Source organism: Zonotrichia leucophrys, chromosome 1 (assembly GCF_028769735.1).
Source record: "Zonotrichia leucophrys gambelii isolate GWCS_2022_RI chromosome 1, RI_Zleu_2.0, whole genome shotgun sequence".
NCBI lineage: Eukaryota > Metazoa > Chordata > Aves > Passeriformes > Passerellidae > Zonotrichia > Zonotrichia leucophrys.
The window spans coordinates 31,215,689-31,238,243 of NC_088169.1; the positions used below are offsets into that span (position 1 = coordinate 31,215,689).

Genomic DNA, 22,555 nt, shown 5'->3' on the forward strand with positions numbered 1-22,555 from the left:
TCTTCCTCTCTGTCCTCTGAATAATCTTACAGGTTGCACATGTGCACTAAGCTTTGTGTTATGTAAGTAAGCATTATGTTCTAAATAAGCCTTATTATTTCATAGATTAAACTGCTGTGGTGTGTTCTTAAGTTTGTTAGTTTGCTACTTAGATTCCATACTTGGAAACGTCCCAACTTTGCTCATCCCAGGGCTGATTCTGTTTTCTGGAATCCTCCCAGCTCTGTTCATCCCAAGGCTGATTCTGCTTTGGGATATTGCTTATCTCAATACTACATCCTGTATCCTGTTTTTCACGCGTAACATCTGCAAAGTGGTCCATCTGCTTTGTAACACTAATTACATATACTTTTCCTTAATTGTTTTCTAACAATTATTTTCTAAAATATTGATATAGTTACAATTTAATTAGCACAAATCATATCCATTTATCACACAGCAGTCCAATGACACATGGGGAAAAGTGGTGTGACAGGACGGACTTGCCTGCTGTCTCCTTCTTCAGGAAAGCAAGGAGGGCTGCTGGGGAGTTCCCAGCTAAAGAGCCTGATCACCAGATGAGTGGGATGGGGGCAGTCAGCAAAAATGCTGCTCTTCCTTATTGGAGTCCTAGGAGTGAGAAAATAATGCTGTGGGGTGGCTCAAGCAGTGAGTCCACATTTTCATCATCTGTCCAAGATTCCATGGCTTGTCCTTGATACCACAGAATAGAACGAGCCACTGTGTCTCTGTCCTCTCTATGCTGTGAATTATGTCCCTGAGTGACTTACATAAAATGGCAACGGGATTCCATCCCATCTTAACTCCAAGTGAACATTTCAAGAAAGGGAATGATAAAATACTAACAGGATGCCAAGGTCACCTTCTGGGTAGAAGCCTTGAGCCTAGGAAGATGGTACAATTGTTGGAGAAGTGAGCATTGCCCAAAGAATCAACTGCAATGAACAGTGCAAAATGGATAAGTCATGGAGCAACTTAGTGCAAACATATTACTGTTCTGAAAACCAACAATACTTCTAGAGCCATCATCCACCTGCTTCTTTATTGATCTAGACATCCCAGAGCCAGTCTTGCTACAGTTTCTCATCTATGATGAAAGTAAGAGGAGGGTTTTACAGAGGTGCTGGAGGGGCTAGGATGGCTGGTGCTGTCTTGGCAGTCCCTGGGTATCCTTTATCTGTCATGGAATGGCTCTGAGGATGTGAGGAACAAAGGTCCTGTTCCTTACTGTTAGCTGGGATCCTTTGGTCATGCTTACTCCACTGTGAATACTGATGCTTAAGCCAGACTGTGGAGTATGACATCAACCACATACATCTAAAGAAGGTTAATACCTTACTGTTTAGAAAATCCGTACTCTTTCATAGTATAAAGACTATTTGGTACAACAGTTAATGAATGAGATTTTCCTGATTAGCTGGGGGCCGGAGGCCTAACAAGAGAGGCAAAGCTAAAAATACCCTCTGCTGTCCAGCTGCTGCCCAAAAAGCAGCTGGAATGTGGGTCTCTCCCTATTGGATTGACTGACTTTCCGCTTCTCAGAGCAGTTTGTTTACAGCTGTGTCTAAAATAAACGTTGCCGAACTTATTTTTTTTCCCCTGCTCCTGTAATTCCTGCGGAGCAAGTTGGATTTCTCTCTGACTCACGCATGATTAACTAACTTCCAGCTGCATTATCTTTATTGTTGCTGCCGATGCACAAGCCAGCGCTCAGCACGACTCGTGGATCCCAAGCTGTGCTGGCGAGGCTGCCACTTACAGAAAAGGATTTTTTTCCTAACAGTTGTGGTGTTTGGGAAATGTTATTACTTTTTTATTTGTGTATTTATTTATTTAAGAGACAGCAAGTACCTGCTTTCTCGGGGACCAGAGAAATTAAAATAAACAACCGATAACGCTCCCCGACCCACACGGTGCGGTGCTGCCGGCGGAGAGGCCGCGTCCGGCGGCGGGGGGCACCGAGGGGTCCCGGGGCACGGCGGGACGGGAGGCGATGGGACAGGAGGGCCCGGCAGCCCGGCGAGGAAGCGGTTAACGCCGGGCACCAGGAAACGGGAAGGAAGCGGCTGAGCTCGGCAGGAGCCGCTCGGCGGAAGCCCCCCCGGCCCCGCTCCCGCTGCTGGAGCCGCCGCCGCCGGACCGGGCGCACGTGCGGGCGCGGCGGCGCAGGGGCACGTGCGGGGCGGGCACGTGCGGCACCGGCACCTGGCAGCGGCCGGCCGGGCAACGAGGGAGGGGCCGAGGGAGGGAAGGGAGCTCCCGCCGCGCCACCGCTGCCCCGGGGAGGGCGGGCGGGCGGTCTGCCGGCCTCGGGTGCTTTTACCCAACCACTCGGCCCTTACATAAGCCGGGAGCCGGTCCGCCCCCCCCCCCCCCCCGCTCCATCCCCGCCGCCGTTCCCCCTTCCCCCTCCCGGGAGCCGCCCCCCTGCTGCAGCGATGTGACACGCCCCCTCTCCATCCCTCCCTCCCTCCCTTCCGTCGCCGTCCCCTCCCAGGAAGAAGCCGGAGTCGGCAGCGCCGCGGGCCCAGCATGGAGTAGGGCGGCCCGGGGCCGGCGGCGCCGCGCGGGCATGGAGCTGGGCCCGGGGCCCTGCGCGCTGCCGCCCGCCGCCGGGGCCGGGGCGAGGGCGGCGGCGGCGGGGGGACCCTGCGCCGAGATGCTGCAGGTGGCGGAGGAGGCCTTCCGCGGCGGCAACTTCGAGCTGGCGGCCGAGATCTACGGCTCCGAGCTGGCGGGGCTGCCGCAGCCCGAGCGGGGCCTGTGCCTCCGCCGCGCCGACGCGCTGGCCAGGGCCGGCCGCATGGCCGAGGCGCTGGACGCCTACGGCGCGGCGGCGCGGCTAGCGCGGCTGCGGCCCGAGGAGCTGCGGGAGCTGGCGGAGAGCGTCGCCCTCAGCATCCGCGACAAGGAGCTGCGCCTCCCGCCCTGGGGGAGCGGCGCGGCCGGCGGCGGCGGAGCGGAGGGCGAGAGTCTCGGCGACCCGGCGTGCTGCCGCCCGCCCGAGCTGTTCGCCTGCCCGCTGTGCCGGCGGCTGCTGTGCGAGCCGGTGACCCTGCACTGCGGGCACACCCACTGCCGCCGCTGCGCCGAGCCCGGCGACTGCGGCCGCTGCCACCGCCAGCGCCGCCCCGCCGAGCCGACCCCTGCCGCCGCCGCGCTGCCGCCGGCCGCCGGCCGCCCGCGGGTCAACGTGGTGCTGGGCAACCTGCTGCACAAGTGGTTCGGCGCCGAGAGCCGAGCGCGGCGGCTCCGCGCCGAGGGCGACGCGCTGCGGGAGCGCCAGGAGCTACCGGCCGCCCTGGAGAAGTACAACCAGGCCCTGGAAATGGGTGAGTGGCGCCGGCGGGAGGAGGAGGGGGCGCGGCGGGGGCAGCGCTGGCCGCCGGCACCGGGCTGGCCCCCGCAGCCGGGCGGGGAGGGGGCTTGCGGTGAACGGTGGGAGAGGGAGCCTGCCGGAGGCTACGAGCGGGAACCCTGCCAGCGGGTCTCCTCACGCCCGCCCCCCGCTCCAGTGAATGGCTATTTTTGTTCCACTGGTATTTTTGTCCTTGCTCTGAAGGTGCTTGGCGTTTAGCTGTTCGCTGCCGATGACTCATTATGCAGTATTTCTAGAAAACCCGCTTTCCTATTTATGGGGAAGCCATCATTCAGCGTAGGATACGCAGTAGTGGTCGTGTTGAGCCGCGCCGCGGCTTCCTGGAAGAAATGAGTGTGTGGATCAGATTCATTCAGCTACGTGCAGCTGCACCTTCAGCAAGAGAAAAGCTTTGAAAACACCTGATGGGATATCAGTAGGTGTAAAGGCTCATAAAATTTCCTTTATCTTGCACTGTGCAAAATACTCAAGGTTATCTACGTTTAGCCTTGGAGAGATGGCCCACTCGTGTTTTGAGCGTAGCTCTTTGTTGACACGCAGGATTTCTGTGTGCATGGTGCTCTCTGAAAAGCTTGGCTTTAAATAATAATGCCTGCGTTCCTCCTCTGCCAAACCGATGGCAGCCGTAGTTTATCAAGACTAGCTTGTTTTCAGGTTCTGCGCCGAGTAGTAGGTGGATGCTGCTCGCTCGGTTGTAGCCCTGTAGTAGTGGATGTGTGCGTGCGCCCGGCTGTTTGCCCTGCGAGCGGCGGGGGTGGCACAGCGCCGGGGATGGCGGGGAGAGATCCCCCGGGATCTGCCGCTCCTCCGCTCTCGGCGAGATGGATGTCCGGTTTAATCGAGGAGGAACGGGGGAGAATGCCTCCGTCGTTTTGACACCGACGAAATCCTGCGGGTAAATGTCTTTGAAAGACAAGCGTAGGGAAAATTGTGCCGCTCCTCTGTCAATGAGCTCCTTCCCTGCATTGACTAAAATCGTGTTCCTTGATCGTGGCTCTTACATGCAGGGATAAATGGCTCTGATTTTTTTTTTTTTTTTAATTTCTTTTGCTGTGGAGAGGAGCAGTTTCACCGTTATTCCAGTCCTTGGCTCACTTTCAGGTTTTTGCCACGGCTTAATGATAGGTATTGGAGATAGAAGAGTTTGGGATGGGATAGCATAACATACAGCTGGTACTGGCCATGGAAACCATTACTTCTGCTGTTTCTTCCACTTTCCCAGCTAGATGTGACAAGTTTTCAGTCCTATCTGAAAACTATCCTATAAAACTATTTGTCTATCCCTACAAAACTATTATGTGGTTTAGCTGAAGTAATCTCTATTAAAGTAGGGCAGGATGGAGCCCAAGAAGGAAGGTGAAGCAGAGGGAGAGGAGAGGCTTAATGTAGGTCACTGGTGGATACGGTGAGTTTTCAGTAAGGAAGCATCCTCATATTTTAGTTTCAGGGTCCTACTGCTGGGGAAAATAGCATCTCATCAATGGAATTAATGTTTGAAGAGTTTTTTAGAGAACTATTTCTCACTATTCTCTCTGCTTCTTGCTGTGTCTGCATGGGGGTGAAAGGAGAGAGGAGACTGTAATGTGCTGTGGTGTTCTCACACAGCGTGTCTTTCTCCTTCCTCTCCCTGGAGTACAATCTCCAGCCATGGCTGTTGTGCATCAGGATCTCAAGATAACTCCTTTGCAGTGCCGTTATTTCTGTCTTCAGTGATTTCCCAAGCAGCTGAAGAATCCATTCAGAAAGTTCTCACTCTGTCAGTGAACTTGAATTTTTTTTTAAATAAAATTGTAATTGAAATTAATAACAGGTATCTTGCTAGCTTTTGAAATCCAAATGCCACAGGGTTACATGTTGCAACTTCCCTGTAGTGGATCCAAATTCCTGCTGATGAAGAGCAGCCCATGCCCCCAGCCCATCAACTTTTTTGGTGTTTTGTGTGTGCTGGTGTTGTTCCTCACAAATTGAACTGCTGTGTATGGACCTTGTGTTCTTAAATTCTTGCCACATGTTCACTGCTTTTCCGTATGCTGGAGTTCCCTTCTCGTTTTCCAGCCAAGTATCATGGTCAATAAGGAAAAACCCCACAGCTCTTTTCCAACTGTTCAGTGTTGAAATGTTAGCATATGAGTGACTTAAAAGCACAGGACAGCCGTAGGAGTCACACCAGGTGCCTGAGAGCGTTGTCCAAAAGCTTCCTGAACTGTCAAGCCTGTGGCTATGACCATTTCCTTGAGAAGCCTGTTCCAGTGCCCAGCCACCCTCTGGGTGAAAAATCTTTTACTAAAATCCAACCTAAACCTCCCCAGACTCAGCTTCATGCTGTTTCCTCAGGTCCTGTCCCTGGTCACCAGAGAAAAGAGATAAGTGCATGGGCCTCCACTTCCCCTTGTGAGGAAGCTGTAAATAGTGATGAGGTGTCCTCTCGGTTTCCTCTACTCCCAGCTGAACACACTTCTGGTGTGCTTTTTACAACCTCCAAATGCTTGTGTATTGCACAAACATGTCAAGGGCCTGGCTATTTGAATTTTTTTTTTAGTGACTGAAGGCTCATGAGCACATTGATTATACAATTGTGATATGAAGTTAGGTAAAATTCCAGGTTTCTTGGCCGTACACATACTTCAGTGGGATTTTTTTACTGGTGTTTTTTGTGGAATACTTTCCTACTCCGTTTGTTACAACTAGCTTTGCGTGATGATGCAATATTAAAGCAAGTTTTCCTGTCATTTTGCTCGTTCTGATTGTGACCTTCTCCTGATTGACACTTTAGTTCTTGAGGTTCTTCAATTCTTGAATTACATTTCTGGTGCAATCTGGGATGTCTGGGAAGAGGTCTACATGCCTTCAAGTTGTCAGCTTTTTCCAGTTGAACTAGTTAGTCTTACAAACTCATACTGTTAGTGAGTTTGTTCATCTTTTATCCTTAACTATCACATTTACAACAGCAGTGCTGCTCCCATGTTCACTCCTGTAGTCTGCTATGGATTCAGGTGTGGTTAAGTGGGGTTTTTTGTTCTTAAGAAAATCAGCTTTGCTATTTGATCCTTCCAGTCCTCTTGAGATGTGATCTCTGCTGTATTATACAAAGTCACTGCCTTTTTTTCCCCTCTGCTATAGACATTGTAATAGATCCTCCATTATTGTAAGGTATCTAATTACCACAGCTTCAAAGCAAGCACATGTCAAGCTGCTTGAAAGAAAGTATTTGTTTCCAGATGGATCATTTTTTATGCCAAGCTTTATGCTGTTCAGCCATCATAATATCAACTATTGTCCAAATGTTGCTCTCATGTCTGTTACCCCAGCTTTCTGAATTTCATTTGTGTGGGGTGGGCTTCCTCTCTGCCATCCCTTCTCTTCTAACTAGCCTTTTGATTGGACTCCTAGGTTAGTTAAAGTGAAATATATTATAAATGTGTGCAGAATTGCTTTGTTTGTGGGGTTGTTTTCTTTTGTTTATTTGGGTTTGGGACCTCTTTGTGCAGTATGTGCTTTCTGCACCCTTTTTTTCTTTGACCTGCTGCTCTCTCGCTGATGGAGGTACTCTCTGGAGGGACTGTGCTGGGGAGGAGTACAATCATTTCCTTATATCCAGGCATACAGATTCTTTAACCTGTGTGCCTGAAGTTAAAGTAAGCTAGATTTCAGTGACAAATAAATGTATTTTGAGGATGTGCTTTTGGCAGTGTGTTCTGGTTTTGGGTTTTTTTTTTTTTTTTTATTTCTCCAAAGCAGTTCTTAGTTACAGAGGCAACAGGTAGCGTTGGGAAGATTGTGAATAGAGCTTTTCCCAAGTAGAACTCTAAAAGAGATGAAGCTCTCGTTGGGATGAGGGTACATTCATTAGACAACGTGCATGTTACAGATCCTGGGTGGTCTCTCAGGCCTGCCCACAGGGATGTGGCTCTGCTGGGAAGGGCTGTGACCTTGTGCCCACCTGACCCTAATCTCAAATGAGCTGCTTGGGGTGTGGAGGCCTGACCCTGCCCTGACTCCTGTGGTGTGAGGTGTGGGGTTTTTTTGCTTGCTGTGTGCTGTGCAATTGGGTCCCAGCCCTGAGGGTGGCACACATCCTATCTGGATGCTGCTGTTCCAGGACACCTTGTTTCTTCATGAGACATGTTGGCTTCAGTGTGTAGTTACCCACTGCTGCAAAGTTCATCAGGCCTGAGAAGATGATTGTTTCTGGAGAGCTGTAAGAGCTCAGCAAACACTCTGATTGTGTTTACTTCTAGTGTGATGGACTCTTTCTGAGCAGGAGTACGTTTGTCCTGGGGCAGGGGGGGATAGCTAGTGCATGCAGCCACTCACATTGCCCAGGATTTTAGTTCCACCCCTGCCAAGGTTTCCAGAATGAGCATATAGGAGATAAAGCTCAGCTGTATCATAGAGTTTTCAAAACACAGTGACAGATTGAGGCCTTAGGAAGAGAGGGCTCCTTTGCACATACATCTGTGTGGGTCTTTGTTTCAAGTGGATAAAGGATGGTGTAGGAAAGGCCAAAGAGAGGAGGTGAGTTTGTACCAAGCCCAGAGTAGTGTTAGAGGTAGCAGTGCTGCAGGGCAGGCACGGGAGATGCTGCTGTGTGCCTGCTGGGGATGCTCTGGTCTCTGGGAGGGCAGAGCTGCTCACTGGCCGCTGGCCCACGGGGTGGTGGTTGTGCTGTTGCTAGAAACAAAATGCAGATGCTTTCGTGAGCTTTGGTAGAAAGAGGAGAATCTGCCTCTCTTGGCCAGGCCTTGGACAGCCCTCCCCTGTCATCCCAGTGGATGATCATCATAAATTGGTCTGATCCAAAAGAAAGCTTATTGTGGCCACTCAACACTAATTGCTTCTGTGGTCAAGCAATTAATGGAAATTTATCTGATGCCTACCAAATTCTCTCTTTGTAAGAATTGAATTAAGGGGGTGGGGCAAGCCAGGAGGCAGTAGCAAAAAGACACAAAAAAAGCTACAGACCTTCAATGTGAGTTGTTTCAAGAGCAATTGCTGTAGATTTTCCTGCCAGGTAAATGCTAGATCGTGGGGTTGCACTCCTTCCTGGAGAGCATGGCATAGGTAAACTTCAAGCCAAGCGTTCTTTGAGTTAGGCTGTGTTTGCAGCCATAAGATGGGTGTTGGCAAGTGTTCTGCCATGCCCCAGGAATAATTTGCTTGGACATTTGCCTTCTATGTCTGTATCTAAGTTGTTTCAGGTAAGGGTGGGAAAGGATGATCAGAATTTCTTGGTGGACTGGGGGAACACTCTTCAGGTGCTTTCCTACTGCAGCCCTGACTAGTGACGGATGTTAGTCCTGGGTCAAGGTCAGAAGAAGCAAAGAGCCCCAGTCTGTAAAGGGACTGAATGGTCTTTAGAATGAGCTATGCATAAGCTTTTGTAGAGATGGTTGATGCCATTTGATGCATTTTATTAATTCTGCCATTTTCTAAGGTTGTACCCTTGTTAATGGTACACTTGCACCAAAGTCTTATTCAAAGAAAACTGCTGGATAGCATCCATATGCATCTGTATGTGCATTATATATATTAGAATACTTTAATAGTCTCTTCTTTTGTATGCCTTTTCTAGAAGGCTGCTATTAAAGATAAGATAATTTGACTTTTTGTGATATGATAAAACAGATGTTGGCCAAATCTTCCTTCCTCACAGGGTCTTGGGCACGCTTTCCTGTTGGCAGTAGTAAAGAAGTAAGTCTTTGATGTTGTACCAGCTGTTTAGCAAAAACAAGAAAAAAACTGTAGTAGACAGCTGTCATGACTCCTACAACAGTAACTGGTTCAGTCATTTTAATAATTTATCAGAAGAATATTTAATTTTTTACCTCCTAATGTAAGCTGACTTTAATAGAAGAATGAGAGTTAGTGTTTCTGAAATTACCTGCTACAAAAAATAGTAGCTGCTTGCTGCTTAGAGAAGTTGTGCTAAAAAAGGAACTTTCCCATCCCTCTGTAAAATCTTGGAATCCCTCTGTAAAGTCTTGGAATCCACTTAAAGTGTGTGTCCAAAACCTCTTTGCTCTGTTCTACATGGACAGAAAAACATGTAAAAGTAGGAATCAAGGTTACTGAGAGACTGTTGCAGTAATCCCAGAGTTATTTTTAAACTTGAAGTATTTTGCAGAGTTCTGCCCCTCAGTGCCTCCCCCCTTCTATTTTACTGTGAATTAGTGCTTGAAAAATAATAGTAAATACTTCATGTATGTCACCACTGGAAACATGTCAAGTCATTTGGAGGAGAAGCTCATGTTACTCTTGGTTTGTACAGAGCTTGTGGTTGAGTGCTCAGGTCCTGGATCTCTGGAAATTTTTTTGCCTGCTTGCAGAGGGTCTGCTGAAGGCAGAGGCATTGCTGAGCTGCAAGACCAGAGCCAAAGTGGTCAGGAGGCTTATTCATCACTGGCAAAGGGGGAGAAGGCATCATGCTGTACAGTACACAGTCTTGCTTTGGGTTTTTGGGGTTTTTTTCTGTGTTTTTTAAAAAAGTAATTAACATTGCTCATGTAACTTACCCCATCTTAAATGGTACAGAACTGTATTTTCCCCTCCCCCTTCATGTATGTAACCCAGATGTAATTTCCTGTTAATAATTGAACTGCTTCAGCAATCATGGAGAATGAACTTATACCGACTTAAAGTCTGAAGAATTTTTGAAGTCTCTTCAAACAGCATACTCTTTTTTTTTTCTTTGATTAAGTATAACAGAATGTCTCTTGCTTTTGAAAGAAGACGTTTATAGAACTGACTTGTGCTTCCTTATCTTAAAAATTAGTAGGGTATTGCAGTACTCTTCATTTTTGCAATTGTATCGAGGGACCTGCTTTGTTTTGAGGACAGAAGAAGTGAGGTAGTAACAGAGAAACAAGAGGGTCCTTTTTTGAAAAAGTCAGAAATTCTGAAACAAGCTTTAACTGGAAAAAGAGGTTACAGAGACCAGAAGGGTAACTTCTAGAAATGTAGCTTATGTACTAGTCATGTCAAAGAAGGCAACTACGTTGTCACTGGTAAGGTAGTTTTATGATAGAATATCTGGCTGTAAACTGATCTTGTTAAATAAACTGTGATTGTGGGAGATCTACTTGGCTGGTCCTGCCTTGTCTGCAAAGCACAATGGTGTCTTTGGAGCCTCCTTCCAATCACAGGTGGTTTTGCACCTAGCATAGGTCCCTGTTTCTTTGCAAAGATCAGAGCTTTTCCTTGGGTGCTTTGAACATCTGGGTTGACCCCTTGATGGTTTTTGTTTTGGTTTTGAATCTTGCTTGTTATACCATACTTCATTCAGTAGATTTCTTGATTTGGGGCAGTCTCTGTACCTGCTGTTTGAGAGGATAATTCCATTCTGACTGAGGCTTTGGTAGGAAACCTTTCCCAGCCTTGAACTAAATGCTGGTTGAATTAGTAAGCACTGAAAAATGAGTCATATTTGTGTACTTAACTGCTTTTGTTATACTGGTGGCAAGAGGCCATAGATGACCTTGGGGTACATCATGTGAAGCAGCCCAAATGCCCAAAGGGTAGAGTGGGAACTGAAAATACAGGGAGAGTGTGTTGTTTTGTGTTGCATTATCTGGAAACAGTAGCAGGCATCTATCAGAGTGTTGAAAGATTAGGATTTGCATAGGCGGGAGCAATGATCTCATATATTGTGCTTAGCTCTATGTTGGGACTTTCTTGAATTTGGGACTTTTGCTGCTGCTGCAGTTCATGACATGGATTTGGGAAGAAGGTTATCATTGGCTTTGGAGTTGTGGTCATGGAACCTAAACTGTAGGTTAATGTAGTTGGTAATACATGAATTTTTAATAATGTAATGTAATGGACATGCTTCTTCCTCATGAGGCCAGAGCTAGAGCACAAAAGTGAGGATGCAAAATGAGCTGTATCATCTGTAGCAGCTCTTCTGGGTAGCACACAACTTCCCTTGCAGTGTATCTCCTGAGTAATAATGGGAACAGTGATTAGCTGTGCTTAGCAGTGATGACAGTCCAGCTTTAAATAACATATGGAGCTTCCTAGCTGAGGACTTACTGAGCCTGAAATAAGACTGCTGAGAATCTAAAGCATTTTGTTCAGCACACTACAAGAGCTGGGTTTTTAAGCCTGGACTTTTGAGCAGCAAAATACAGGGGCCTGAGAGAAATTAGTATCATTCTTAAAATAAAATTTTCCTTAAAAATTGGTGGCATAGGCTCCAAGTGGAGGATGGAGGTGCCCTGTGCTCCTCACCCTCACCACAGCCTATTTCAAGGGTACCTAAGGCCATACACTACTGCCTGCCAGTGTTGGTCCCTTGGTCCCCCAGGGGGAACGCCTGTTCACAAGTGCCTGTCTCTAAGTGCTGTGGAAGGGTGCTGGTTTGCACAAGTAGACTTCTGGAGGAAGTGCCACCTTTTATTGCATTCTCTGTGCACTAAAAGCTCTTGCACATTTCCTCTGGAGTCTTTCATTACTCCACTTCAGGAAGATGCCAGTGATGTAAATGCAAGGAGGAAAAGCCATGATATCTATACCTTTTTAAAGTCCAGTTGTTAATCCAATTAAGGTGGACTGATGATTCAGAAGACATGGGTTTGCTGATTGCAAATAGGTGGTCATGTTCATTGTCCCCCTTAATCAGGTTTGGGAAGCTGACCCTGGTTTTCATCTTTGCTGTGAAATGAAGTTTTATTTTAAAGTCCTAAATGTCTTTACTACTTCTGCTAATTATTTTATCTAAACTGCACCTTTCTCTTTGCCACCCCCTCTCTCCCTACCAAACAACCCTGTGCATCCATTTTTTGTGTGTGTACTTGTCATGCTTACGTGAAGTTGGAAGTGAAAAGTTAATTTGCTATTCAGTTAATTACTAAAACTTGCTAATTTCTCACTGAAATAAAAGTATATGTTTCATATTATTTGTCAGGCTTATTAAAAGATTTTCGATACTGAATTGTTCAGAAGTAAATGCATAATGTAGCAAAACAAGCCAAGTTTATTTCACTCTCCAGAGCAGAAATTTCTTTAAAATGTGAGAGAAGTTTCTACTGAAATACTGTGCAGGTTGACTCTGAAGAGCAATACTGAAATGTTTTTGTAATGACACTTTCAGTTCTGCTCATGCCTTCAGGAAATATGCTTAGTATTGAAATAAGTGTGAAGAAGATGCAATTTTCTAGGAAGAGTTATCAGATAAGGAGAGTTAGAGAGTTCTTTAAACTTGTTCTTTCTGTTCTGAGTTCCTGGAAAAAGTCACTGTGTAGTTTATTACAGTAAAACTTCTATCGTCATCTATGGTCAGTTGGGCAAATTCTCATAATTCCTTTAACTGCCTTCCAGGCACAAGGGGATTTTGGGGAGCCCTGTTCTCCTACCAGCCTCCCGAACTCAGCTGAATAGTTTTTTAAAAAACTTGAATTCTTGGGCATATCTAGAAAAGTAATTTTGGGTGATAGCTTCTGCATAAGTTAAAGCATATTATAACAAATGTGCAGATGAGCACAAACATGGTGTGAGAGGAAAATTAATGATTTTGAAGAAATCCAAGCTGACAACCACACTCAGGGTCGGCAATATTTGGTGGTCCATAGGAGAGTCCAGGAGGCAAAGACCCAAACATTCCTCTGCTCTGGGCCCTGTATGGGCTAGGGTTTTGTCTGGTACAGTGGAATTATGGCTGGGGGGAAGGGAGATGCTTGGGAATACTTCCAGGACTTGTGTCTTGGAGGAAGTCCCTGTGTTCCAGCTGCCTGGAGCCGCAGATCATGGGAGCCTCAGCACTGCATCCCTGATGCTGACAAGGACATAAATTTTGCTGTGCAGCTGTAGATTCCCAGGAGGAGATGGATTCACAAAATGCCATCTGCTGGTATTGTGGAAACAGTAAAATTTTCTACGCTTTTCTTTTTTAATATGGCCTGAAATAATGGGTAATTTCATAAAATAAATTTTCTTTTTCCTCTGCTCTTTATCTCCAAAAGAGAGAAAGGGTGCATTATTTTAAAACAAATTTTTAACTATTGTGATTGTGCAGCTTTTTCTTTTAGGGTTGTTTCTTTGGGTTTGTTTTGTTTGTTTGTGGGTTTTGCTTATTTTTGTTTTGTCTTTTGTTTGATTCTTTGCTTGTTTGTTTTTTAATTGAAAAAAAACCCAACTTGACAGTTATTATAGTGTAGAATCAAAATGTTAGGAGTTGGAAGGGACCTTAAAGATCATCTAGTCCCATGGGCTGGGACACTTTTCACTAGACAACTGAACTGAGTTGCTCAAGGCGTTGCTGAGCCTGATCTTGAACACTGGCATACTGGCAACTTTCACAAACTCTGTACATCCTCAGGCCCTCTCCTTCCACCTTCTGTGACTAATTATTTCCATCACACCATTTGCTGTAGCATGGAACAATATCATGGTGCTCTCAAGAAGCCCTGTAGCTACTTAGCCTGTGGTGGGTATACACTTCCACCTGAGCCTTGAGTTGGAGTCAGCCAGCTGGTACCTCAGTTCCACTGACAAAGAATGAGGTTTCAGTCCATCTGGCTTTGCCCTGATGGGATGCAGACCCTCTTGGGACAGTCCTGCTGGTAGCAGGAGGCTGGGAACTAGGGATGCATGGGTTGGGTGTGGAGCCAGCAAGATTTCAGGCTGCACTGCTTGCTCTGTGAGCGAGGTGAGCCTGAATGGAGGTGGCTAGGCACCACTCTAGCTATGGCATCTAGTCTAGATGCTTCCTCTCCCTGCAGAAGACCTGTTACACTATAGCCTCATAAATACTGTTTTCTTTAGCAAAGTTGTTTGGTTTGTTGGGTTTTTTTATCCTTTCTCTCAGTTAACTAGACATTCCCTCCCAGTTACTCATTAAGATGGGCCACACCTTTTGCTTGCTGACTGAGTCTCAGGGAACGAGAGGTACTAGCCCTGAATACACGTAGGCTTTCTGGCTTGCCTCCAGGTTGGCTTATTTTCCCTTTATATTGTGAGACCCTTTGGACTGTGCTTCAGGAGGATCTGCTGCTATTCCCACACTGCTGTGCTCTGCAATAGCTTTTTTTTGCTTAAAACTCTTGCAGTGAAGATAAGTTCCTGAAAAAGAGCTGATGAACCTGTTCTCTCTCTGGGTCTATTGGGTGTGTGAAGTGTTCTGAAGAGTGCTGGAAAGCATCAGTGTGGTTAAAATGTGCAGTAGTGAACAGAAGCAGCAAGCTGACTTGCTTTGTCCCCTAATCTCACACTGCTTCCTTTCCCTGGGATGCCAGAAATACCCCACCCTGCACCCTGCTTTCCTGTGGAGGTGCCTAACTCTGCTTGCTGCTTCTACCCACCTCAGCTTACCCTGCAGCTGGGTACCTAGAGCAGTTACAAAGATGGAAATATAGTGTAAATTCCTTACTGTTCAAATGCAGCTAAATAATTTTGTATTTGAGCATTTGCTAAAAGGAACAAAAAGCTTACTTGAAGATCTTAGGTTAATTGCTTTTCAATTTCATTTAACTTGCAGTCTTTTTAAGAACTGTCAGGTAGAAATGTGGATCACTGCATGTGGCAGTCTGCGTGTGTAATAGTTCAAAAAAACCCACAACAAACCACCATAAAACCACACAAGCAGAAACCAGCACAGAACCCCACCTTGTGAGCTTTTGCAGAGCTCTTTAAGTGTAGTCTCTAGCTGTCAGTGTCTGAGAGCAGTTGGAGAAGCATCAGCCCTGCTATGCCATGCTGCAGTTAGTGTATCTGGCATCAGTCCATGCTACAGCCAAAAAAGGCAGCGCTCCTTGCTGCTTCTTTCCTTCTCATCCAGTGTCCTGGCACTCAAGTTTGTATGGCTGGACAGTGAACTAGTTAAGGGGAAACTGATCCTCTTAAAACTTTCTATTTATTTGTTGCCGTTGAATTAAATTCCAGTCAATTGATTCTTTGCTCTGGTTCTGGGTGCAGGGTGCGAACCTGGTTTGCTGCACAAGCAGCAGCATCAGCGCGAGAGAGGGGAGGAGGAGGGAGGGGATGTGATCTTGGGCCATTCCTCCTTGTAGGTGCTTGAACTTAGAGTGATGGCACCTGCAGCAGTTGTGCTTGCTCTGTGTCCATGCAGATGGGCTTGTACCTGGGCTGTGATGGGCAATGTGTTCTTACTGAGGCTGTGTTTAGGATGCTGGTGCTGAAGTGAGATCCAAACAGTGAAGCCAAAGCAGGCTGAAGGGAGTATGGAGACAGGAGCTCTGTGTGTGAGCACGCATAAGGGAGTATTTGTTGGAAAAGTTTAGATGTGAGCTAATTTGGATGTGAAGTTTAAAAGTTACAGAAATGTGGTACTGTCTTTCAGCACACCTTGGAGCCTTTTTAAAGATTGTTACCTGTTCTGACAGTTTTAACCAGCTCATGTTTGGGAAAGGATTACTGCACTTAGCTGCCAGCAGCCCCCTTCCAGAGGCCTCTCCCAGTACATGAAGGTCACCAGTCACCAAGAGCAAATCTCTCACAAATCTCATCACCTATGATGACATCTCTGTTCTAGTGAACAAAAGCAGAGCATTATTTGGGATTGAGTGTGTATTTTGCAAGGATGCTGCCACAGCCTGCTACAGTGTCCTTGCCAAGCTGGGGACGTTTTGGCAGGGAGGTGGAGAATTGACTGGACCATGGGCATGAGGTGGTCCCTAGTGGCTTGGGAGCTGCTGGGCAGGTGGCTGCCAGTGTCGTTGTCCAGGTATCAGTAATGGGGTTGACACAGTTCAGCACCTTACTAACAGCTTCCATCACAGGCAAGAGCACACTGTCAGTGACACCAGACTGGGAGAGGAAGAAGTGATTTATGTGTTGAAGGGCAGGGCTGCCATTCAGACCAGCAACCTGGGGTATGAGCTGACCAGCATTGTGTACTTCTGCAAAGGAAGTACATCTGGGACACAATAACTCTGTGCAATAGGATGGGCTGGACTAGACAGCAGATCTGCAGAAAAGAGCTGGAGGTCCTGGTGGGTAGGCTGAACATGGATCAGCCAGTGTTTCTGTGAAATTAACATGTGTTTTAGAGACCTTAAGAAAGAACAGATTAATAATGCTTGGGAACTTCATAATCCATGTGAACTGAATGATTCATGAATTTGTGGAGGCAAGGTGTGTGATCATGAGAGGTTTGCTTGCCCTGGGGAAGGCAAGCGGATATGAAGCATAAATGCTGCATGCATTTTTGTTATTAATGGCTTCTGGTAACGTTTTAGCTGAAGTTCTGCACTGCTGATTTCTTTTTCCATACTGAGAGTAGAAACACTTGCAGCTTTTTTCTTTTTGCTTTCTGAAGTGCCCTGTAAGCAAGATGGGTAAATAAGCAGTGGCATCCCATTTGTGGATATGAAATATGTCCTGTTGAATGAAACACAGCAATTGCTTCAGAGTGAGAAGAATATATTTTAAGCAGAAAAAAATGAAGGAATTGCCTTTTTTTCCATTACAGGAGAGTATAAATGCAGTGGGTGGGAAGCAGTGACTTTTTTTGTTACTGTGGCTGGATATGAGGTGATAGTATTTAACATGTCCTGGTACTTCTTTTAATGAAGTTCCTTGCAACTGTTTTTGTTTCCCAGCTCCTTGCAAGTGTTCACTGATAGCACAGCGGGCGGAGCTCTGTACACTGATGAAGAACTACCAGCAAGCTCTTCACGACGCCGACATCCTGTGCCGGAGCAAACCCCACTGGCCTGCGGTACGGTGCTTGCCCTTTGTAAAGAGCAAAATGAAAACTGCTTCTTCTCTGTGCTGGGGGTGGTGTTGAAAGAGCATTGTGGCATTAACAGGGCCAAAAACGTCTTAAGTTCTTCAAAGAATAAGTCTGGAAGATCCTCAGAATCTCTCCGACTGGTCGGATTTTGGTGGTGGGCAGCTGGTGGTGTGGTTTTGGTCATGGTGCCTATTATCTGTTACAGCTTGTGCTGCAGCTTGGCAGGAGAATCAGTCTATAAGGCTCTAGCAGCCCAGGCTGGCCCTGCAGGTCCCTCTGGGATGATGTGTCCCCAGGAAACTGGTGACTTTGACAACCTGCTGGCCAGTGTGTTTTTCTGAGAAGCCACCCAGACTGTATTTCAGGATTATTTTCTTTCCCTCTTTAATCCTAAGATTTCATATCTGTGCTGTCTACCTGTGTCATGGTGTTTCATAGAGGGGTTGGGATTTTCTTCATAACCAAAGCATGTGCTACAAGGAGCAGTGGGCAGTTTGAAGCAAGTATCAGAAATGATGTTAGGAGGGAGAAATGGAAGAAGCTCGTGGTGCCCCTCACTATTACTGGTTGCTTGAGGCTGGACTGAGTGTCCAGCAGTTCACCTCAAATAGGATTACACCTGCAGTCAATCTCTCCTGTCAGCAGCAAAACTGCAGCACAGGTTTGAGCAGATAAAGCCTCTGGCTGCTTACTGGGGAGAGCATAGTGTGGGGAATTGGGGAAGGATTTTAGGCAGACATTGTCTTCCTGTGGAGACTAAGGAAGTGTTGCATAAATGCCTTGGCCTCCCGCCTGAGCAAGCAGGGCTATGCATCTAGTGCTCCATTCCCAGTCAGGGGTGATGCAGGGCAGGCAGAGAGGTGCTGTCTGGCACACCGAGTCTCTGTCAAGTTAGGTAATTTTCTCTGAAGGCTATCTGTGCTGTCACCCATTAAAACCTTTCATGTTGCAAGGCAGTTCATAATCTTCCCCTGCATCCAGTTTGCTTCTTTGTCTTGGATAATTTCTCAAGTCAGGAATCCCATCTTGGGTGATGCTGGCTGGATTTCTGTGCAGAGGGAGAAAAATTATTAATGCACGTTCAGATATTTTCTTGAAGTGCCTTCTCTTTGCCTGAATCCATGTAAATGTGATGTGTGTCAGTCGTAGGCGGATAAAGGTTTCATTAATCACATCTCTGAGGAATGTTAATTGAAAATGAATTTTGTCATCATGGCGTAACCAGCAGTGTCTCAGACGTACTTCACTTGTGCTTTCATGTTTGTGAGGACATCAACATAAGCTGTGCTGACCCAGAATCCGTGTTCTCCAGGAGTTCTAGGCATCTCCTTTGTTTTGTGTATTGCAGCATCTCATCCAGTGGCAGAGATTTGCTCAAACATGTGCTGTGTAGTTTAAAAAAAAAAAACAAACCCAGCATAAAATTAAACTTTATTCTGGGAGTAGCTCCTAGAGTGCAAGTGTTCACCTACCAGTATCTTTTAGCTTATTGATAACAGATGTAGTGGCTTGCTGAGTTACTGGTGAAATTCCTTGGCATGCAATAGTCATTGGAGCTATAGATAAGTTGGTTTCTGTCCTGGGTTGACAATTGCTGTGAAAAACAGGCTCTGTAGGGCAGGGAGAGTTTTCCAGTTGTGTTTTTATTTAGAGGCAGACAGAACTGCCCTCCTGCCTGCTACTCATGGTCCTGCTTGGATCTCCCTTTCAGTCTGATGCTTGTCAGGGGTATATGAAAATAGGAAAGGGAAGGTGGCAGTGGTAGTCTCTGAAGTACAGGGGGCCTCTAGTCCCTGGGCCTAACTTCTGGTGTTGGATCTTTAGGTGCTTTGTGGACAGCCCACCTCAGTTCTCCCTTGCAGGTCAGATAAGGACATTGCTCTTAGGGCCTCGAAGGACGAGTCTGAGCAAGCCTGTAGGCTCCCCAGTGAGTGATGCTGGCAGTGATGACAGGCATGTAAAAGCTTATATGGAGGCTGTGCAAGCATCCAGGTAAGAAGGTCAGGGTCAGGCCTCACAGTATCTCTCATCTTGCTGCATTGAGGAAAAGAAAAATGTATCTCACCTGGAGAGAATTGATGTATACTGAGACTTCTTGTACAGGTCACCAAATGATAATTATGTTAATTAGCCTGGCCTGTGCAGCACTTGCTGCTTGCTTTTGGCATAAGCTTCCTTCTTCCAATTCCAGTGCAGTGGTAAAGATCTTAACAGGTCTCAGCTTGGACAGCAGTATTGAAAGAACGAGGGAGTTACCTGCTGAGGAAGATTGTGTGATACTGGATCTTTCAACATTATTATGAGGCGAGAAAAGTGGATCTGCTTATCTAGCCAGTCTCTCAGATGTGTGAAGCTGTACTTTCAGTACAGCCCAGAGATGTTCACATGGGTCAGGGGTGGACTTGTAGAGCATGCTTCTAATAACCAACGGGGAAATGTTTAAATGCACACTTAGTTTCTTTTCATTGTGAAGGAAGTAATTTCTGTAGTCAAATTAGAACTGTAGTTTGATATTTGCAGGTAAGTTCAGAGGCAAAGCATTCCACTCTTGCTACTAGTAACAAGTAAAGTAGGATTTATTCCCAAGCTGGGTACCATAGCTGTTGGCCATGGACGTGTTAGTCCAGAACACACGGGAGAGATAGGGTGGGCTAAAATGCTTCAGTTGCCCTAAATTCATGATGGTTTTGGGCCAAATTAGACAGGTGAAAAATTATCTCTGTCCTAATAAGACATCCAGGAGAAGTGACTCTCATGAAGTATCTCAGTTGACACTTCCAGGCTGCCCTCTGCCACAGCCTTTTCTGTGCAGATGTCTTACTTTTTAAGTTTGTCCTGGTATGTGAAACTGTTCCCTGGTGTATCCAAGCACAGTGGGATGTGTAGCAGACTTTGCCCCTGGGGGGAAAAACCCCTCCTTATTCCCAGCTCTTCTCTAAGGAAATGAGCAGTGCCTTTGGCAAGGGATGATGCAGCAGAGAGTTCCTGGGGAATCTTTTTTCACCAGAAGGGACTGAATTTCTTTCAATCACGCCTTTCAAAGAGGTTGTTTCCTGAAAAGCATCTTGTTCTTCACATGTAGAACGACTTGGACTTTCAGGTTTGTTTTCAGGTGTATTGCTGCCACTTCAGAAATGATCTCTAGAATTGTACATTTCCTTTGTGTGAACAGGGCCATTATGTGAAAGCAAAAGCTCTGTCTGGATTGGAAAGGACTGAGGAAGCATTGAAGGAATTTCTTTATTGTGTTGCCTTAAATCCTGAATGGAGCTCAATGAAGAAAGAAGCCCAAAAGGTATAAAATGTATTTACTGACTGTTTGGCCATTGTGTTGCTTTTAATCCCACAACCAAGTAAAATTCATGGTATTTCAGGTGATAGTAAACACCCAAAGAATAGTTTGATTCAGGAGATTATCCAGTAAACCTTTTTATTGTGAGGCACTTCTTGGTTTTGGTTGATGCCTCATCCAGAGGGATTATATATTTGTGAATTCCACTGCGTAGGCTTGAGGCTGCTAATTTTAGTACCCATCAAAAAATGACTTTTATGTGGGAAGTGGCAGAGGTTTGAGGAGAGGAAGCTGTGTGCTGCCCTGTGCTGGAAAAATCCTGCAGTCTTTGTAGCATTTTGTTCCTTATGGGGAGTCAGACACATTAAGTGCTAACAGCCCATCATCAGGTTCTCTGTGACCATCCACACAGGCAGCTTTTTATAAAAATGAGATGAGGATTTGGCAAGATGCTTGGTGTGAACTGGTGAGAAGAGGAGCAGGCTTTAAGTTAGGGGTTAAATCTGCTTGAGGATGGAGGAGACGGATGAAGAACACAAGAAATGTTTAAACACATCTTTGTTAACTGGTTTTGATGGGAAAGCATGGTCTGAAGAGTTCTGGAGGCAGGATCAAAATGGAGATGGGTAGGATCCAGGAGAAGGATGCAACAAACTGCTGCCCTTGTTGCTATTGGGGAGCAGGATCCTTTGGTAAGGGAGATGGGCACCAGAAGAGCACCTTGGAATGTGACTGTGGTTGTGGTGGGTGCTGCCATCCAGGTTTCCCCTGGGCATTGGGGAGTGCAGGATGTCTTGGATGTTGCAAGCTAGAAACTGTGAAGTTTGTGCGTCTGTGTTCACATAAACATAAATATCTATGTTGTAATTATTACCTTTTCTTTTTTTTTCTCTCTAATTGACTAGATAATGTGTGAGATGTTTTTCCCAGCCTTTGAAAATGTGCATGATAGTCTAACAGCACCTTTCTCTAGTCGAACATCCCATACAAGATTGAAACCTGCATTTCTGAGTAGCATAAACACACAGTCAGCTGTGGAAGATAACTCTGTTGCTGGGTCCTCAAAGGTAAAGCAAAAAGTGTTAAACATAAAAATACCAAAAATAATATATGGGTCTTTCTGATCTGTGTGCCATTGTCTTTGTCTGCACCTGAGTAGGCACTTACTTTCATGGTAAGCCTGTTCTCTCCATTGCTGTTGGATCTCTTATTGGGATGTACTTCCTCAGAAAATTAAGAGAGTGAACCTTTTTCTTCAGAAAACCATGTGATGCCTTCATGTGGGGGTCAGTTGTGTTAGTGGTTTTTTCTACTGAAGATACTAGTATGACAGGAACATAATTTCTAGAGACAGGAGCTGTAGGGAGAGACATGGCCCTACTTCATGCAATTGGGAAGTACCTTTGATACAGACCTTTCTCCATTGCTAGGCTCCTTGTGGGAAAAATGATCTATTGCTGATAAAACTAATAGATAAAAACCAAAATTGTCTCATGCTGTATATAACTTCTTATTTTTCTAGGACACTATGTTCAGGTTAACAAAAACCCCGTCCCAAGAATCTGATGTATTCAGAAGCACTGATTCTTCTGTTACCCATCATGTTCTGGATCTCTACTTTGATGACAACCAGAAGTCTTTGGGAGCTATTCTCTCCAGTTTACCTGGAGTTGGCTTAAAAAGAAAGCTGTCCAATGATATGAGGGATTTGCAGAGTTTGGATGTCCCCAGTAAGATTCTTAAAAAAGGTTTGTGTTATGGCTTAGAAAAGTGATTTCTCTTGCATATACTGAAAAACTGTAAACTTTTTTACTCTTCCCTTTTTCATAGGGGTCAATAAAACATTCCCTACAGGAATTGGGGTAATATTTTGTTCTCTGGTGGGTCTGTTTCTGCTCTAACCTATTTACCCTATTCCAGAGCAGTTTAAGTTCACTGACTGAAAACTGTATTTTTCATTCTCAGATGGGCCATTTCCAATGTAATGTGTGGGTAATCCATTTGCACTAAATCTTCTTGTTGGTAGTGCCATTTCCATTTTCTAGGTCTCAGCTATAGCTGAACTTCATTGTCTTTCTATATGATTGAAAGATTAAGTAAGCCCAGAAACTAATCTTTAACTGGCAGTAGAAACGGTCACATGCAACTTTAAATTAAATTTTCCAAGCAAACAAAGAAGCCTTTTCAAGAGTAATAA

The 22,555-nt window shown here is 45.8% G+C and overlaps 1 protein-coding gene across 3 annotated transcripts in view; it reads left to right on the plus strand.

The window, feature by feature from the left end:
- The first annotated feature begins 2,572 nt into the window (after window positions 1-2,572).
- LONRF2 (LON peptidase N-terminal domain and ring finger 2) overlaps window positions 2,573-22,555 on the plus strand; it is a 33,903-nt gene continuing 13,920 nt past the window's right edge. Inside the window, exons 1-5 of one of the 3 annotated variants that reach the window (XM_064710740.1) lie at window positions 2,573-3,332; window positions 16,933-17,051; window positions 20,239-20,361; window positions 21,264-21,425; window positions 21,881-22,106. In XM_064710740.1, coding sequence (XP_064566810.1) covers window positions 2,573-3,332; window positions 16,933-17,051; window positions 20,239-20,361; window positions 21,264-21,425; window positions 21,881-22,106 — 1,390 coding nt within the window. Of the gene's footprint in view, window positions 3,333-3,645; window positions 3,795-16,932; window positions 17,052-20,238; window positions 20,362-21,263; window positions 21,426-21,880; window positions 22,107-22,555 lie in introns of those variants that run through there. The other 2 variants (XR_010439854.1, XM_064710752.1) reach the window with 2 other exon arrangements.